Source organism: Pteropus medius, unplaced genomic scaffold (assembly GCF_902729225.1).
Source record: "Pteropus medius unplaced genomic scaffold, Ma_sr-lr_union100, whole genome shotgun sequence".
Taxonomy (NCBI): Eukaryota; Metazoa; Chordata; class Mammalia; order Chiroptera; family Pteropodidae; genus Pteropus; species Pteropus medius.
Window position 1 is genome coordinate 9,874,751 of NW_024354503.1, and position 20,766 is coordinate 9,895,516.

The 20,766-nt window shown below is 36.0% G+C and overlaps 1 protein-coding gene across 8 annotated transcripts in view; it reads left to right on the plus strand.

Annotated features, from left to right (window-relative positions):
- NCOA7 (nuclear receptor coactivator 7) overlaps positions 1 to 20,766 on the plus strand; it is a 123,607-nt gene that overhangs the window by 47,851 nt on the left and 54,990 nt on the right. For all 8 annotated transcript variants that reach the window (XM_039854843.1, XM_039854842.1, XM_039854848.1 and 5 more), the window contains exon 3: positions 7,125 to 7,345. In XM_039854843.1, the coding sequence (XP_039710777.1) occupies positions 7,125 to 7,345 (221 nt within the window). The remainder of the gene's footprint in view (positions 1 to 7,124; positions 7,346 to 20,766) is intronic.

Here is a 20,766-nt window from a genome sequence, read left to right on the forward strand (position 1 = left end):
ATTATTTGCCTTCAAGGACTAAGGAACCTGAGGCCCAAGGATACATTCCTAAGAAGGAACAATGAAGATTCAAATGCAGATGATTCTGGCCCTAAGGCCAAGCTCTTCCCAAGAGTATATGTACCCCCTTTGCCTCATTCTGGAAATGGCAGGAGTCAGGTTTAGGCAACCAGGAAAAAACAGCCTAGATTCTAAAGGTCAGAACAGTACAATGAGGAGTAGAGCAGCCAAAAATAAGAACCAAGAAAAGGTCTCCTGAGGGTGACAAGCCAGCTCTGTTCCATAAGGAAGAGAGTGGAGCTACAGTGCATGAATTCACTGTGATAGCTAGACTCAGGAGAAAGAACAAACACTGAGTTTTACAGAAATGTTGCCATAGCTGCAGATATTTAACTTTTACAAATTTTTTGGCATTATGATGACTAAAGTAATATATGCTTGCTATACAAAAAATTCAACAGTACCGAATTATATAAATGTACAATTGCCTCTCTTCTCTCTTCTCCCCTATTGGCCAACCAACCATTTTTCTATAACTAAACATATATCTAAACATGCACATATATATCTAAATGGAATAGTCATTAGTCTTGGAGGGTTCTGCTTTATTTTTTGTTTTATGCCACAAATGTAGGGACATACTAAAATACTGTTCTCTAACTTCTTTCATGAAATAATATTACATCTACATCTTTTATGTCAGCACTCTTATCTTTTTAAACAAAATTTAACTGAGTACATTTGAAAGATCTTTCTGGCTTTTTTCAGTGATTCATGAATTGGGCAGCATCTCATCTAGTAGATAGAAAGGAGCTCCAAGAAACTGAACAAAATGAAAGACTTCTACAGGTAGAAGGGAGCAGGAACAGGGAAGTTATACTAGGCAAAAGAGCAGATTGGTTATGGAAAGGTTTTTTTTTTAGGGTATGGCAAGGGTCTATCGGGCAGTTTACCTAACTAAAGTTGATCAGGGGATTCCTGATAGACTGGGTTAAGTAGTCACTTCCAGGAGAGTAGAAGCTATAATTAAGTTAAATATTCAATCTCGGTTTGGTGACGTGGGGCTTAGCATAGATGACTCTATTTGAGGTCTGTTATCTTGTTTTTAACACCCTACAGAGGCAATTTTACAGAGAAAGATTTGTATTAAAGAAGACTGTATTGTGGGTGGGTAAAATGAGTGAAGATGGTCAAAAGGTACAAAATTCCACTTTAGTGGAATCTTGAAATAAATAAATCATGGGGATGTAATGGATAACATGGAGACCCTAGTTAATAATACTGCATTGTATATTTGAAAGTTACTAAGAAAGTATATCTTAAAAGTTCTCATCACAAGAAATGTGTAACTTTATGTGGTGATGAATGTTAACTAGACTTATTGTGGTCATTTCACAACATATAGAAATATCAATCCTATTGTACATCTGAAACTAATAGAATGTCATATGCCAATTATATTTCAATAAAAAATATGCAAGGCTATTACATGGGGTTTTGGGGATCAAAACTTTGATCTGACCTGCTCAAATACGTCTAGTGATGTACAGTTCACTGCTCTCTGAAGTAGACAATTCCATTATTGGATTGCTCTGTTAGAAAGTTATACTGGACTAAAGTTTATTCCTCTGATTTCCTCTCATTCATTAATATGTTCTCTGGAGTTCCACAGATCAAATCTCCTCCCCTCTTCACCTGTACCTGGATGAAATGAGACACCAAGGGGGGTGGGTATGCTTAAGGAAATTAAACAAAAAACTAAACAAACAAAAGACTATATTGCCCTTATGGTTGGTCAATTTTGACATTTTCTACCTTCGTGGAGCTATTAGCTCAAAACCATAGGGCAGTGCTTTTTTTGCCTTTTTTTTTTTTTTTTAATCGAACATCCTTTGTATATGAATGCTGTCCCATCTTGGCCTCTCCAGGGCTGGGAGCTCTTCAGTGGAAAATGTAATCAGACGTGAGGGAAGTGCAGACTCTTGGGAAGGTTCAGTTTTGATTTAAAAGATTTTTTTTAAGCTTTTGCACATTTCCTAATCTTAGCCTGTTAGTGCCAGATAGGACCTTGGAAATCATGCCAGCCTTTTGCTTTTGTTTACCCTAGAAGTCCTGGAGAGTTTATCTTATTTCCAAAAAGGGTCACAGCTGATACACAGACAGCCACTCCCAGAACCTAAATCTTTCCTTCCTGTGAGTGTACTCTCTCCATTGGAGCCCACTCGATTGCCAGGTTGTCCTCCCCTAAGAAGTTCATAGAATTTCTGAAATCCAGTGGATTTTATTTTAAAGTCAAGATAAGCATATATGCCGTAGGACACTTTTAGGAGAGGTCCTGGGAGGCCCGGCTGCCATTGGGTCAAACCTTGTACTGTGAATTCCTGCTCCACATCTTAATTATGCCCTGTGACTTTAGGAAATGGCCCTAATTTTTCTCAGCCTTCCTTTTCATTTTTTTCTGTAACATGGAGATAAGGTTGCCTACCTTGTTGGGTTTTTGTGAGGATAGGATAATATTGTCAAATACATAGCATAGCTCCTCATTCCTTAGCCAACATAACAGTTGTTGCTGTTTAGAAGAAAGCTCTTCCAAACTTTTTATAATAATCTTTTTTAAAAAGTAAAACTCAATTTTTAAAATTTGACAATATTTAAGTGTTAAATTATTATAGTAGGAAAGAGACTTCAAAAACAAAATACTTAAAAAAAATTATATTTTACTATAAGGCATGGTATATAATCCAAAAGATACAAGAAAGAACAAAATGAAAAGTAATTTTTCTTACTCTCTTTCCTCACAGCTACTAATTTTATTTTGCTGAAAACAACTTTTGTGTACCCTTATAGACATAATCTATGCATATACTCAATAAGTTTTAAATATTAAATGACTTCTATCTTCACCCTCCTCTCTAGTCTCTTGCCAGGAGGGCTAACTGTTGAATCAGTAACTCTAGGTCAGTAGTGTACAATCTTTTCTGTGACAGTAGAAGTGCTCTATGTGTATGTTGTCCAATAAAGTACTCACCAGGACATGAGTCTGTTGAGCTCTTGAAATGCGTAGCTCTTGCAATTGAAGAATTGAGTTTTAAATTTTTATTTAATTTTAGTTAAATTTAATAACCGTAGGTCACTGGTTGGTGGCTACCAGATTGGACAATGCTGTGATAGATATTTATATTTATGGCACTTTTTACAAAAACACAGGGACCTCAAATTGTGGAATTAATGAAAGAATCATATAGAACTACTAATTTAATATTAATTAAAGACGTCTATAGGTTAATCTATTTTAAATTACATGTGGCTAATATATTTTCTTTTTAAATCAAATAAATAAAGAGAGAGATGGAAGTTTATTTTTGAGAACATGCTGCTAATCAGAGAAAGCTGTGAAATGGCATTTTTGAAGGAGAGCACTGGTAGGAGAGCAGATCTCAACCAAATTAGAGCATAGGCTCATTTACCGTTCATTCAGGAAATATTTATCGCGTGCCTAATATGTACCATGCATAGGCTTTAGGAGTACAGCATGTAACAAAACCTAGACAAATCCCTACCCTCCTGAAGTTTTCACTCTTTGCTAATGAATGCCTCTCATTATTTGGTGCCTTTTTTGTGTTGTGTTCCACGGGATGTCAGCAAGCAACAGAGACCTCTGCAGAGACAAAGAAAGGAACTGGCTCAAGGTCTTGGCTTTGATTGCTACTGGTACCCTGAACTTCCTTTGGTAAAGGAAAAAGCTTCAGAGGAAAGTAGTTCATTCAGCTACTAAAAATTCTTTATTTAGCAGTATCAACTTATTTATTTCTTCAGTCAGCCAACTCTGGGTTGGGATACTAGTAGGGAAAAAAAATGAAGTGTGCATATGTCTTATAAGTACACACAATTTTAATGTAAAAAAGCCAAGATATTCCAGAATAAGCCTTTTAATATTCTTTTACTGGAAGGTACAATTAAGAAGCTCAGAATCTTGATGATCCATTACTTCCTCATCTTTTTGCCCTTGGGGAAGGTCTGAAGTCTAATTTCTCTATCTTTTGGCTTTTACATTAACTCCCCCAAAGAGTGATTAGCATTTTAGTTAGTCTTAGCATTTTATTTGATTTATTTTATTCTTTTTACTCTTCTACATTTTCAAACATTTCTAAGTTTGAAACATGTATTATGTTTATAATAAAAACAAAGAATAATAAATTATATTGTAAAAAATCGTCCATAGAGAGGTGATGAAAGCCTGAAATGATTCGACAGGAGCAGAGCTCAAGAAGAGAAAGTGAATTCGAGAGGGAGATATTTAGGAAGTAGAACTGACAGGGTTTTGTTTACAATAGTGAAAGGAGATTGAATAATAAACACTTGTTTTATGTAATTGTGACCTTTTTAAAAGAAAGACAAATGTAGCATAACAAAATAAAGGTGAGTTTTTTCATTTGTATTTACAACAATCAAATGTAAAATATGTCTCATTATTTTCAGTCATTCATCTGTTTAAGATGATATACCAAGTAGTTTTTTAGTCCACAATAAAAATGAGTGTACATTTTGAGTCATTAAAAAAGCTTGCCTGAAATAAGGAGTTTATTTCTTTATAAACTTTTGTTTTTGACTTACCTAATATAGTGATAATAAAACCCAATTGTGAGAATATCTTACCATGTTAGATGTTGAACTTGAAGAACAAAAGAGAAGGCCTAAAAGATAAAAGCCCGTAAAATAGATGTTTGAAGAGCATAAACTATACACCACATTCACCAGATGGGCAGTCATTCTCTCTTAAAGGTGTTAAAAATGTATGTCCATGCTTTGAAGGAAGGATTTTACAGCAGGCTTCTAGAACTCACCTCGGATGTCCACTTACAGGATCAGAATGTTCCAGTCATGCTGATAACCTTTAGAGAAGCAAATTCTCATGAGTTCTCCAGTCAAAACAAAATATGTAGCTGATTGTAAAATTAGTGAAGTATTAAATTGTACTCTGATTTCTGTTAAACAAGTTTAGTATTGCTATTTTCTAGCATTTTTATTTTTTTTAGAGATAAGTATGTGTGGCTATATGCATTGACAATACTGGTCTGTGTGGAAAAGGGGGAAAGTGAATAAAACAATGTATCCCATTTTGTTATTTCCATGTGTGAAAACCAACCCCTAATGAGATGTCCCCAAACAGTGCTGCTGTTCATCAAAACATGTGCCCTAGATCTGAGTGAGTTTAATTATCGTGGGGACAGTAAAATGAGGACATTCAAATCAATTTAAAGTACAGAAATTCAGGTTAAGAAGTAACATATCTCAGGTTGCAAAGAACTCATTTTTTTTTTTTTTTGTCTCTTTTCTTTCCTCCTTAGAAGAAATAATTTTTGGAAGTGGGCAGTAAGGTTCATCTCAAGTGTGTTTTTGATAAGCCAATATATCAGAACAAGATCAGCACCTCTTTTTGGATACACAGATCAGCTCTTTGCATAGATCTTTCTAAGCAGAGGACTGATCTCTTTGTGATATGTAGGTTACTGCATATTAATTTTAGCCACATACAGTAATCTTGATCGAGACAGAAACTATTTTATGAGGAGCATTATCTGACTCAACTCTGCAAAGAGCCACCTACTCTTTTACCAAAAAAAAAAAAGTTTAAAATCTGAGGATAGAAAATGTGTTTACTGAATATAATTCTATTTTATGAGTCTCCAATTTTCCTTGATTTGTCGTTTTGTTTATTTTGTTTAACAAGTAAACATAAAATGATAGCTAAATTAAAGGATGAGTATATTCATCTATAATTTTTTTTTTTTTTAGCTATCCCTTCTTCTAGGCCATATCTCATTTATTAGCCAATGAAAGTCTGAGAATTTGGCTGTTCAGTTCAATGAGTAACAGCCTAGAAAATGGGACCTTTATCTCAAAAGCTGAATGTGTTAACATATCTTACTATGCTTAGTTCTCATGTCATTATATGATTGTATTAGGGGATATTTTATTATTTCTGTTTGTTTGTGTTATATGTTGACACATACTGTCTTAATTGATCTTAATAAAAGACCCTGTTAGATAGCTAAGCCTCAACAAAAGGCCTCTCTAGACTGTTAAATTGACTTGTCCAACATCACAGAGGAAGGCCCCATAAAATCAAATCTTAGTTCCTAAATTATCCTACAGTTATTTTTCTCCTCAAACATTTCTTTTTCTGTGTCCAACATCAAATTGCATAGATGCTCAAGAGAGCAAAAGAAATAGACATGTGTAAGAGAAAGCTGACTGTGCCTAGATAGAAAGGGAAAAAGGGTTCTAATTAATAAATATTTACTTATGAGCAGACTGCCACTTATAGTAGAGGCCAAGACCTTTGTTCTCTACATTCTGGCAAGGTTAAACATTCTTCAAGACTAGTAAATACAGAGTGACAGATCATTTAATTAGAGTGATATCTCAATTGGAAAATATTTTGAGTTATTGAATTTCAGTGAATTATGATAAGCTTCATTTTTTATACATCTTTGACTCGAGTATAGAATTGAAAACAAAATATGTTAACTAATGCATTAGCTATTAGTAATCATAAATTGTCATTATGGCATTTTCTCTCTCAGAAAACGCAGGTCTTTCTTCAGTTCTACTGTCATATGTATAAAGGAAAAGAATTAGACTTAAAACAGTTCGTTCCTTTCTAAATCTTTATACTGAGCACGTGAACCAATTGTAAAGGATTTCTTTTTTAAAATGTGCTTGCCCATTAGTCCCAAGATACCATTGAACACCAGAAACACTTAAAAAATTGTAACACTCCGAACATAGTAATATATTTAGGTAACTATATCTTGAAAAAAATATTCAACATTAGTGGCCTATAGAACAATCTAACTTTAACTCAGGTCTAGAGCACTTCTTATTAATCTTCTGAGACATTAATATTGAAAATATAAAATTGAGGAAAGGCCACAGGTCTCTATATAAGAATTTTTAAGTAATTAGGAAAGAAAAATGTATCATGAAAATGTAATTAACAGTAACATAAAAAGTTTTCTACATCAGTTTGTTTCTTAAAGTCCAACAGCATGAAATTAATGTAAGTCCTCCTAGCAAATCATTTCTCCAATGTTTTTCTCTTTTTTCCTTCTCATTCCTAGATTGAAAAAGAAAAAACAAGCCAAACAAAATGTAGAGGCAGCCTCAGCTATAGCTACAAAGACTCATGCTGGAAAAGAAGATGTTAATACGGTCATTTTAGAACAAGACAAGTGCAACAATGCTGTGGAAGAGGAATATATTACTGATGAGAAAAAAAAGAGAAAAAATAATCAGTTAAAGGAGATCAGATGTACAGAACTAAAGAGATATTATAATATTGGTGAGTATTGGCAATATTGCAGAATTTTTATTTTAAAAATCTGTAGTAATTTTTAAGGCTGTAATTTGTAAATGAGCATAATAATAGTAAGTTTATTGAGAAGCTACTATGTGTCAATGGCTCATGCTTTATATACATAATCTTGTTTAAAGGGATGAAAATGAAAATAATGTTGGTGTGTCTCATTCAACTTTGGGTTCCCAGCTTCTAACACAGTGTCTAGCAGATAGTGTATGCTAATAAATACTTATCAAATGAATGATCACTCTCCCTTTGTGGGAAATATTTTTCTTAATGTATATAGACAGATCCATAAAACTGTTGATAGAAATGCCTACACCTTTTGGCATCAGCTAGGCAATTGAAATAGGTGGAGATGTGGCCTAGCATCTGTCAGTTAAAAAGAAAAATGATATAGCGTTTTAGTTAAGGAGATCTTAAAATGAGTATATTCTATAGTTTTTGAGAATAGCCATTGCATCTGAAACTGCATCAGCAAAAGTGGCCTATCTAGCATGATGAAAGTGATAATCCTGCTTTACTTGAATCATCCATCTCACACCTATCGCTCCTGTCACGTGTTCGAGTATGTTCGAAAGAGAATGCAAAGAAAGGGAACCAGGAGAACCTGATTTGGCATACAAGTTAGAGTGTACGCAAGATTGCTAGGCTGAGAAAGAGAAGACTGAGGGGTCTCCGAGAACACGCTGCAATTTCAGTATATGAAACGTCATCTTGTAGCAGAGACTTGTTCCAGAGGGCCGCAAACTCGGTTAATGCCAAAGTTACCAAGAAACAGATTATGTCTCCATGTTTAATATAATTTTCTAACGGTGCTCATAAAAGATAAAATGGGCTGCCACTGGGATGGTAATAAGTTCTGTTTTGCTGACATTGCTCCAGCAGAGGTAGATGAGGTATCCGTAGCAGAAAGGGCGTGGTTTCTAGCATTCCCATGGGCTAATGTGATTAGATCATATAGTGCATAGCTTAATGTATGCTTTTAATCTCAAGCCATTCAGTATTTTATAAAAATAAAATAACTGCCAACCTATTGAAAGACACTCGTGTGATTAATAAACTTCCTCTTAAAATTTAAAGTGTTGAGTATTATCCCTTATTTCCAAAAAGAGGAAGAGGATTAAGGAAAAATTGCATTTCACATCTTCTTTTACATGATTTATACACATTAGACATTTGAAAATGGGTGGTTTTTATAGTTGTGCAGTTTAAAATATTGTCCTTTTCCTTACTTTAAATGTTGTTGCTTAAGAAGTATTTTAAAGTGGAGACATTTAGCTCTGTAGGGTTTCTCTGAAGGAGGCTGATAGTCCTGTTTGTTGAGGTTTCTTTTTAGCGGTGCTGCTAACTGTGGATGAGGCATTAAGATTGCTGTTTAATGTAGTGCCTTCTGTTGCACGTATAATGCTTTGGGTCTGAAACAGTACCTTTCACTCTGCTCTTTACCTAATTCTTGACTTCACAAAATCAGCTCAGTCATCATTTCTTCCAGGAAGCCCTTCACTGATCCTGTCCAGCTTAGAGTTCCCTTCTGCACTGTCATCATGGATTTATTTATCTGCTTCCCTATTTATAGGTTGTTGTGACTTGGACATACATACATACATACATACATACATATATATATACATATGTATACATGTTAGTATAATATTGGGTCAGAATTATCCTGTGATTTTATTTGGTAGCAATAAGTAAAGAGATGCTATTATAGCTTTTCAATTTCTGTCGAGAATGGCAATGATGACAAATGATTGAAGACTTGGGGCATGTTCTTCGGAGAACCCAGTGCTTAGATAAAACTACTAGATGGGCCTTTGGATTCCAGGGTTCCTTTGTTCCTTTTCACATCTCGCTCTAGCTGACAAACCCATCTTGGCAGGTTTGCCACATATCATAGGGCTCACATGCATTTCCCATAGATTCCTATTCCAGGATGTTCTTCTGTACCACTAGGTGGAGCATGAGACTCCAAGTGAAGGGTAATCCCAGTTCCAGCTCACTGCTTTCAGTGGCTCTAGTCTGGGGAGAAGTCACTGAAATGGGAGGATCTTGTCTGCTGCAATAAGGGTCTGGACTTGATCCTGTAGTCATTGGGGGAACTCCATTAACTCTTTGTTTTAAGATGGCAAATCTAAGGACAGTGAGTGGAAGTGGGGGCAGGTTGGAGATGGGGGCAGATGAGCTAAGGCATCCCGAGGAGAGAGTTTGCTCTTAGAAATAGCAGTATTTGGTGACTTATGTATAGTGTGTGAGAGAGAAAAAGAACAGTCAAGAATTTTCAAACTCGAAAACTCAGGAAAGAGGAAAGAACATAATAAATTTGTGCTAAGAAATGTTTTCGAGATGCCAAGTGGATTAGGTTAGAGAAATCTAGATTAGATTTCAGATGAAAAGCCTAGAAATTACTACAGGTATGAGGTAAATCTATAAGTGTAAAAGAAGTCATCAGGCAACACACAGAGAGTCTAAACATTAATGGATAACAGATGATAATAAATTTGTAGAAAAAAACTAGAAGGATCTATAACAGTATGTTGATAATTGTATTCTATGGGTATAGAAATTGCAAGGGAGTTTGGTTTTTTGCATGTTACACATTTTATAGTAAGTTTTAACTTTAATCAGGAAATATAGAAAACTGAATAATAGAGTAAACCCAAAGACTTTGCAAGAATAATGTTAGACAAATGTAAAGTTCTATAATCAATATAAAGAAAAATACTTTCTGTAGCAATCTGTTTTCACATCTATAACATTACCTACCTGATCTAAAGAAGCGTACTTTGACAAAATAATTTTTACTTGTTAAATTAGATTTATCTGTGCCTCATGTAAGCCTTGGGTAATAATTCGTTGCTGTTTCTTGACACTTAGAAGGACACAACAGTTAAGATACCGATAAAGATGGCGTAGAAAGATGTAGTCACAAGAATTGCCTTATTGTAACAAAATGGTGCCATTTTAAGAATTCATGACCAACTGACTTTAAATCAGAGGTTCCTATACCCCACTCCTTGGGTTTGATTAATTTGCTAGACTGGCTCATGGAACTCAGAGAAAAGTGTTACTTACTAGATCACCGGTTTGTTGTAAAAGGAACAGCCATTTGGAAGAGGTGCATAGGGCAAGGTAGGCAGAGCTTCCATGCCCTCTCCAGGCCACCACTCTCCCTGCATCTTCATGTGTTCACTAACCTGGAAGTTCTCTGAACCCCACCCTCTTGGGGTTTATGGAAGCTTCATTACATAGTCATGATTGATTAAATCATTGGCCATTGCGGGGTTAATTCAACCTCCAGCCCCTCTCTCCTCCCTGGAGGTCAGGACTGAAAATTCCAACCCTTTAAATCACCTGGTTGGTTTCATTGGCCACCAGCTGCCATCCTTAGGTGCTTTCCAAAATTCACTTCATTAACATAACAAAAGACACTTTTTATCATTTTCAACATAGGAAATTCCCAGAGTTTGGGGAGATGTGAATCAGAAATTGTGGACAAAGTCTAACTATATATGAGAAATATATTTTAGTCATCTTAGTGATCAAATATATGTTTATTATAAGTCACAATATTGCAATTTCCTGTCATTTTTCTTTGTTTCACATAGCGAGTTCAGAAAAACAAAGTCATTTTATTTAGATAAATAAATTCTCAAATATAAAAGTGGGTCAAGCCAGAAATGTATAATAGTCTTGTTCTTCTATTAAAAAATAATGATCCTTGTACTTTAGAGCTCAAGTGACAAAATAAGTATTAAAATGGACTTTCATATAGAAAGAGATTATCAAAAATCTAATTAATACATTGTTAAATCAAACAGAATATAAAGACTTGAGGGACTTGGGTATAAAGTAAATTGAAATTATTAGGATTGAAATAATTAGGTTTGTGCTTCTTGGGGCCATCAAGGAAGTCAGAATAATGTGTAAATGTAGTCATACCATGAAAACTAAGTGGTGAACAGGACATAGTGAGCCCCCCAAAATGTACAGGAATTTTGCGGAAGGACTACAAGTGATAAGAGAGAAGATGACGGATATGGGAGGCTGAAATGAAGAGTCTAAGAATCAAAGGTTTTCTTGGTGAAGAGGTCAGAACAGTGGGAATGGAAGCAGTAATCAAACATAATAAAGAATGATTTCTTGAGCTGAAACTCATACCTGACTTTAGAAATCAAAAGAACTCACCATATGTAGACAGAATTAAGGGAGAAAACTCAACACTTAGATAAACTGTGACAAATGTTTACAAGTCATGGGTAAATGGTGAAAAAATAATCTTTACCTACAAAGGAGCAAAGAAGAGAATCTGGCACAGATTTCTCCGCAGCAGTGAACTCAGAGGAATTAAATATTTTTTAGAGCTGTGAAGTGAAAGTTGTTTTTTATGCTCGAAGACATCAGAACATTCTCAGACATACAGGGTCCCAGGAAATATACCTTTAGTGGAATACCTTTCCTGAAACAAAGTTACTGAGAAAGAGATATTCCTTTCTGAGACACGTCAAAATCCAGTCCTCAAGAAAGAAAGTCATTTTATAAAAGAATTGGTGAGCATTGCAATTAATTTAACATAAAATTAAAAATACATAGCCAATGGTAAACATGGTTATAAGCACGAATATAAAAAGACATCATAATTCTTTTTTCCAGCTTTATTGAGATATAATTGACACAACATTGTGTAAGTTTAAGGTTTACAGTATGTTGATTTGATGCACACACATGTGCATGTGTGTGTCTGTGTGTGTTTATTGCAAAGTGATTATCACCATAGCTTTAGCTAACACCTTCATCAGGTCATATAATTACGATTTTTTTGTGTGTATATGGTAAGAACATCTAAGAGCTACACTCCTAGCAACTTTGAAGTGTATATATTACAGTATAATTAAATATGTTCTCCATGCTGTGCATTAGATCCTCAGAACTTATTCATCTTATAACAGGAAGTTTGAACTCTGTGATGAATATCTCCCCATCTCTTCCACCTCTAGCCCCTGGTAATCTGCTTACGATGACCCTGGCTTTCAGTTAAGGGACACTTCTCCCCTTTTCCCTCAAAACTCCAGCACTCTCATTAACAAAGTATATTGTAATTGATTGTTGTCATTGTTGGAACAAAAAGTACAGTCACTGAACCAAGCAGCTGTGTCTTCAAAAACCTGTTATACTATGAGTTTGAGCTCACAGTTCAGTCCCATTATAATTATAGTCATCTACATAATGCTAATCTTGTTTCCTAATTAATCTGTCAGGTTAAATCCCAGTTGTATTATGAGAAATCTACTGTAAAAAAAATGACCAAATGTGATTTGAGCTGAGGGAAGGACAACAGATTAGATGGTCAGTGGTTTTTCAGCTTAAGTGATTTTGAAAAATTAAATTAGAAGTGAATTGAAGAAGGTGCATAAAAAAACACTCTAATACACTGATGGTGGGAGAATAATGTCAAATTTTTTGGAGGGCACTTTGGCCATTGTTATCAAGAGCCTTACCTTTTGTATACCCTTTGCCCCAACAATTCTGTTTGCAGAAATTCACCCTAAGAAAATGATCACGGGCATATTAGAAGATTTAACTATAGTGGTTAACTACAGTGGTATTGTTTAAAATAGTGGTATTGTTTAAAATAGCGGGAAAATAAAAATAATGGAAATGACATAAAATGAAATGCTATGTGCCATTTCTAAATGATGTAGAAAAACGAGAAATTTTCACAAAATGTTACAGTAGACAAGCAGGCTAGCAATATGATTTCATTTTTTGTTTAAAAAATAACTCACCAACATACATTTAAATAGGGAGATGAATTGCTGCTGGAAGTGTATTCACCAGAATGCAAAACATTGGTTTTCTCTGAGTAGGGGTAATATGGTGATTCTTATTTTCTTCTTTTGTTCAGTTGTATTTTTCAGTGACCATATATTGTTTTGATTCACATGGAATTGGTTTTTATATTTTCTGTATTTTTTCTAATATTTAAATTTACCCAATTAAGTCCTCTATCCATTTATAAAATGAAAAAGGCCATTTTGAATGAGCTTTGAGACTAGGAAAGAGGGTAGGAAGAAGAGGAGAAACAACATCGAGTCTGAGGAAGAATAGCAAGAACCATTTTTGTATGAGTGTCTCCTATGGGCTGGATGCTTTATTTTATTATTTAATTTACTACTCATCATGGTCTACTGAAGTGGTATAGCCTATTTTACAAATGAAGAAACTTAGAAGCTGAATGACTCAGGAAGGTCCCACTGCGGACCACCATGATGCAGGGATTCTGGCCCAGCTCTCTGGTACCAAATCCTGAGTGAAGCCTTCATACATCATTTTGCTTCCCTGGAATCATCTCAGAGAAAAGTAGGCAAATGTTAAATAAAAATTTAGTGTCTTCTGCACTGCCCTAAGAACATTGCTGTTTCTTAATAAGGAAGAGAAAGTTGATTATACATGGAGTTGCATTTTCCCTGAGCTTTAATTTGAATGATGATAAGGTTAAACTTTCTCTCTTGGGCCTTTTTTCCTTGTCTTAGGTTTTTGTCTTTGCTTTCTCTAGGCTTTGTTTTTCCCCTTCTTTAATAAACTTTCCGATGACCCTTAAAAAAAAAAAAAAAACTTTCTTGGCTTAACTACTTAGCTTGCTCATATATGTAGTTACATTCAAAATACTCATTGGTTTTATGGCTCATGTAAGTCAAAGGCTGACAGAACAACTGAAATCATCTGTTTCCTCAGATACAGAGTGAGAAGAATTCTTTCATTTCACAAATATTTGAGGGCCTGCTCAGTGCTGACGGAGGGACTGGGCTCTGAGGTAAAGTGGTCTGTGATAGACACCTCCCTTGCGCGTCTTGCATTCTAGATTTTGCTTTAATATCTCTCGTTTTAGTTAAAGACTGTGTCACCTGTGATGTGCTTGAAGGAAGGAAAATAATACCTACTGCATGATGTTTTCCTTTGTGGCAACAGGTGATAAAACATGGAGTTCATATTGAGTAGAGTTAATTCTCCCCTGTGTCCCTGCCCTCTCTATGCTCAGTAGATGAAGGTTCTTTGTGACACACTTTTAAAAAAAAAATTACTGTAACAGTTTACGATTCCAGTATTCCAGATGTTCCCCTTAATGCTAAATAACAATATTGAATATTTTAATCGCACACTTGACAGAGTCAGGCCAGTAATTTGAGATGTGTGCATCACTGATAGAAAAGACATTTTTTAAAGCAAATATACAAGTTACATATTTTCTGCAAAGACATTTATGATTTTATTTTTTAACCATTAAATCTTGAATCCATCTGCATTTATTTGAGAGTGATCTAGATTTTTCTCCAAATGTTAGCCAGTTGTTTACTCAACATCATTCAATAATAATCCATAAGGTTTCCTGAGCCCTTAGTTCACATTTTGCTGAGTGCTTGACCTGAAAAAAATTGCCTTCAGTAATCTTTAAAATAACACTCTATGGGAGTCCATTTTGTATCCCTATTTTACACACTGGAAAATGTCTTTGAATAAGTAACTATACTTGTCCAAGGTCACTCAGTGAGCCAGGGGTAGACCAGGACTTGCGTTCAATCTCTCCGGTGCCAAAGCTTCCCCTCTAACATGAAATTACATGACACTTATGGGAAAAGCCAACCTTTTCCTACTGGTTTATAAAGGCACTTCTTTTTACACTAAATTTCTTCAGTTCTGATTTTTAGTTATTTCACCACAATGCTTTAATTGCTATGCCTCCATAATCATATGTTTTAACATTAATACAGTGTTGCTAACCTCATTTCTCTTTAAAAAATAATTTTGGATAGTCTTATGTATTTATGTTTCTAGATAAACCTGATTATCAATTTGGCATGTTTCTCGTCTCTAAATTAAAAAAAAAAAAATCATTTCAATTGCATTTAATTTAAACATTAATTTGAAGAGAAAGTGAAATATTTACAAAATTAAATTTCCTATTTAAGAACATTATATGTACTTCCCTTTATTCAAGCTTCTATTTATATGCTTCGGTAAATCTGTTAAATTTTCTTTATATATATCTTGCCATTATCTTGCTGTATCTCTTCCTAGATATTTTCTAGTTCAATAACACTGTGCCTGAAACTTTTTCAAATACATTTCTATCATAAGTGTAAAAGATTATAATATCAAGCCACCTTACTAAACAATGTGATGATTTCTGGATTTTTTTATGACGTTGGTTCTTTAAGAAGACAAGTAATCTGCTAGTAATCAAATTTTTATTTCTTTTCAGCATTTAAAACTCTTCCGTTGCTTTGACTAGAGATTCTGAAACCAAGTTGAATATAAACTATGATGATAGGAATTCTTGTATTTATATTGGTTAGTGTTGTACTATTTGCTTTTGGTTTCTGATATAAGGTCTCATCTAAGTTTATACAGGTATACTTTAGGAGAGTTTAAAATAGTGCTTAATTCCCTGAACAAGCCCGGTCCCATCTGATCTCAGAAGCTAGGCAGAGTCGGGCCTGGTTAGTACTTGGATGGGAGACCATGTAGGAAGACCAGGTGCTGTAGGTGTAAAACATAAAAAATAAGGGATTGTAAGCTGACAAGGTCTTTGCAATCTTTGAGGTTAACCAAGGGTTGCCTCATCAAATGAATGAATGAATGAATGAATGAATGAATGAATGAATGAATGAATAAATAAATAAATAAAATTGGTGTTTAATTTCTGAAGAGACCATTGATGAACAAGTGAGCACTTGGAGTACATTCTGTACAGGTGTTGCCTTGCTGTGCTGTGAAAGGTGACCTCCAATGAATGGCTGGGATTCCTTCTTCATACTCGGGGTTTCCAAATTGTCTCCCTTATGTTTGCAGTTTTTCTGCTTTCATCACCACCACAAAGTTTATTTTTATGACCTTAAATACTTGTGGTTTAGCCTTGCATCACAGTAGATTAGCCTCTTTGTTGTAATTTAGTGGAGGGGTTGGTATTATGCCCAGAAGCCTTGAAAGCTTTACTGGAATTGCTCTCAGGCACTTGTCTTCCACAGAACCACAGGAAAAAAAGGATTGAGGTGGAGCTCGCAGTACCTATGGGTGTTTCTCTCACTGCACACCCTGGAATCTTCCTTCTATAAAGCTGGGATGGGGGCCACACTAGTATCTTAATTCAAGCTGCATTTAGGTAATTAATGAGCTAGTGCCCCTGGAAGTGACATGAAGTTATTCAGTTTACATTCTCATAGGAATTGCTTTTGATATACACCTTTTAGAGTTTCATTACTTTTTCAGAAGCATATTTCTAATGAATAGCAAAGAGTAACTAAAAATTTTTCGTTGTGTTAAGGAAGTTCACTCCTATTCTTAGTTGTTTAACAGTGTGTTATTTTTTATTTCGTTCCTTTAAAAACTATTATGGCTGTTTAATTTCATCAAATGCTTTTTTTTTAGCATATGTCAAAGTGATCAGATATGGTTTTTCTCCTTTAAACAATTTATAATCATCTATCATATTAATATTATATCACTCGTATTTTTGGAATGAAACCTTTCTGCTTATGGTATATAATTCTTTTAGCACCCCACTCTGTTCAAATTGCTAGTTACTTATTCTGATATTATTAGTAATGATAATAGCATTTGTTAAGCACTTACTCTGTGCCAGGCTCTCAAATAAACTGTGTCCATCATGTAATTTAATCTTTTAAATATTATGAGATAGTTTTTCATTTTACAGATAAGGAAACGGACGCATAAAGATTTCAGGTAACTTGTTTAACATCACACAGCTATGAGACTGTGTCAGGATTGCTAATTGGACTCAGCTCATTTGACCCCGAAATCAAATTATAATCAGAATGACATTTGGTGACATAAGGGAGATGGCACATGACCTGATTTTATGGTTAATGTCATCAAACTATCATATCCAAATGCATCAGTTCTCAATACAGGGATATGCCTTTCATTGGAAACAGATTCTCCTGTTTATAAATCAGGGTGCTCCTTTCTTAGATCTAAAGAAACAGACTATTTTTGCCTCTCTGAATCTCCCTCATTTAGATGCCAAGGATATATCATCCTACCTTTTAGACAGTGTTGAGGGCCTTGTGCTGTCAGTCTCATGTACCCCATTCACATGGTCTTATGATAGTGATGGAAGGGGGGAAGAGAATTGATTATTCAAAGGGAGTAAGAGGAAAAGGAGACACACACCCACACCAGTAAATGTAAGGCCAGTGCAGAATTGGTCTTGATATAATTTGAAAACCTGATAATTTTCAAAGTTTGTGTTTGTTCAGATAATTGATAACAGAAAGGAAGGCTACATACTGCCTTTTCTGTTCTTCTCATATCTATGTAGAGATTATAGAGTCAAGATCCAGGGAATTCACAGTGTCTCTTTTGTTTCTGTTTTCAAGTACATGATAAATATTGTCCATTGTCCTGACTTCACCCGGTTCCCAAGGGTTTGTGACAGGCACCAGATGCTCAGGTTTGAACAGCATTGTTATTGTCTCATTCTTGCCAGTTTTTATCAGAACCAGAACAGCTAACCAGTGCTGCATTCCTTAACACCACCTACCCCAGTACACTCACATCCAGGATCACGACTTGAATTCTCAAAAATTCCTTTGAATCTGAACTGCTCATCTTCCTACACACCTGTTCTTCATCTGTGGTAGTCAGCATATTTACCCACTTAAAAAAAAAAAAAATGAAAGTACATGCCCTAATTCCCAAAACCTGTTAGGTTACACAGCAAAAGCAATTTAAGGGCGTAAATGGAATTAAGGTTGCTTATCTACTGGTCTTAAGGAGAGCATCCTGGGTTATCAAGGTGTGCCCAATGTAAACACAAGGGTCCTTAAAATTGAAAGAGCAGCGGAAAAGAGAACTAGAGAAATGGCTGCATGAGAGGACTTGGCTTGGTATTGCCAGCTTTGTAGATGGAGGAAGGGACCTTGAGCCAAGGAAAGCAGCCTACTTCTAGGAGTTGGAGAAGGAAACCGATCTTCTCCGAGAGCCTCCAGAAGGAACTGCCTGCCGGCACTGTGACTTCAGCTCAGTGAGACCCAGGCCAGACTTAGAGTCTGCAGAAATGTAAGATCATAAATTTGTGTTTGTTTTTCATTTTGAGCCACTAAATTTGTGGTAATTTGTTACAGAAGCAATAGGAAACCAATGCATTCTCCTAATTCCAGTATCTCAGTGCCCCTTACTCACCACTGCTCTAGCTACAGCTGCCCTGCTTGCATGTCATAAACCCCACAGGTGGCCATTACCACAGAGTATTTGCTTACTCCTTATATGCTCTGTCACCCTGGTGTTGAGACTCCAACCTTGGGTGAACCCTTATTGCTTCATTCAGTATTCACACTGAAACCTTATCTTTGCCTTAGTAACTCAAATTTTGCAACTCCTTAACCTCCCCACCCCCATCCTGTCTTTACCCCATTATATCTTAGCAAATGACTTATCCCAACTTTACTATTAGGATTAACACCATCTGTCTTTAGGTGTCTCTGCTTTTGACCTCAGGAACTCTGTGTATCCAATTCCAAGTTTCTATGTCTTATCCTCTATGCAGCATTTGACAACATGAATACATCTTTAACTTTAACTTTTTTTCCCACAGCCTCTGTAACATTACATTCATTTTCCTATCAATGTTACCACCACCCCCACCTCCCAGCCAGTTTTTCACTCCTATATAAGCTTTCCTTAGGTTCTGTTCTCAAATCTCAGATCTTAAAATGTATTCCTTTAGCAGTTGTAACCTAATCTAAAACTTCACAGATCACCACTGCAAAGGATTCCTTCACGTCCAGCCTTCACGCCTCTCCAGGCCCTGGACGTACATCTGAACATCCATTTCTTTTAACCCAGTGCACCAAGAGAAAGGAGTCTTCTTTCAGTAAACTTGTATCTAAGACTCAGATGAAGGAGCCAAGAACTTTATGTTCCAGACATTCTTGGCCCTCTTCTGGGGTAGGAAGGGAGGAGGCAGGATTTGTGGGGCAGGGCACCAGATCACCTGGGTAGAAGTCAACACAGGTCTCTCCATTTCAGCCCCTACCTCCAGGATTTATGAGAAATGAGACAGGCTAGCTAAAGGGCCTATATTTAATTCCTCCAGGGTATTTGTCATTTTCGTCACAGTTACTTCCTTATTGGACTGGGAAAAACTGGCTCTGAAGACTTCAGAGGTGAGGCAAGTAGGAGGTTCAGTTGCTTTGCTTTGAATGGCTTCTGAGGAACACTGGGCCAACTTTCCCCTCTGCCAGTAGATACTTTACATCATTTGCTTCATGTTCCCATAAGCAGAGGGGAGGGTTAGAATTTGAACAGGTATAAAGAGTCTGAGAAGGCCAGAAGCTGGAAGTGGAGGTATTGGCATCATTGAGAGGTAGTTTCACCCTGGGGCAGTCATGAGTCCTCTAGTCCCATCCCGGGGGACGGGACGGTCATAGGTCCTCGTCTGAAACAGTAGACCTCCATCCTGAAGTGCTGCAGAGTAGCACTTCCCCGAGGCAGCTTGGATCTCCCCTCAGCCCTCTCCAGCATTCTGTGGGCTGTGTGCTGCAGAATCCGGCTAGGTAAGTTCTATAGAGCTTCACTTATTGAGACATGTAGTTGGCTCTCTTTAAAATTTACTGCAAAACAAATATTTAGGAAACAGTATGAAACCTTACCTTGTGCTATAATGATGTGAGGACAAATTAGGTCCTTAGAATGTGCCAATTACTTTTCTGCTTTTTATATTGAGTCAGCTGTAAAATGCAGTGCTTCGTTTGTGGCTTCGATAGGTTCATATGATTTTCCCAGTGTGATGTTCTTTCAGTGAAAATGTTGCCCACAATCAAATTTATCAGGCTCATTGACCTATATTGGGAATTCATTCAAGCATATACACCGGGTATCATATTAAGCACCAGACATTCAAAGATGGGTACATCATGGTCCTTACCTCAAGAATTTCAAAATCTTAGACTCTGGAGGGAAGACTTTTTCTTTTAGTTGTACAACCATGTTTGACATTTTTCTGGCCTACTCACCTCTGCCAAAAGAAAGTAATTTTTGTCCTAATTCAGGTATACATAGTTAAGCTTATTCTGAAAAGTTCAGCTAGCACCTTTTTTGTTGTTGTTGTTTGTTGGTTGGTTGGTTTTTGCAGCTGAGCAATACGGAAACTCATGATTTGGTGGGTTATAACAGTCCTCCCATTGGGACCAGAGATAATTGTGCACAGCTTATGGAAGGGTGTGTACCTGAAGCTGCCACAGGTGGGAGAAAGCTTAGGCTCTAGAAATAGGAAGCACATACAAAAGGATGTGAAGAGACTGCTGTGAAAGCAAGAGGATGGAAAGTGACAGTTGTTTATGGTGACAGAGGGGCAGGAATGTGGGACAAAGAGAATGGAG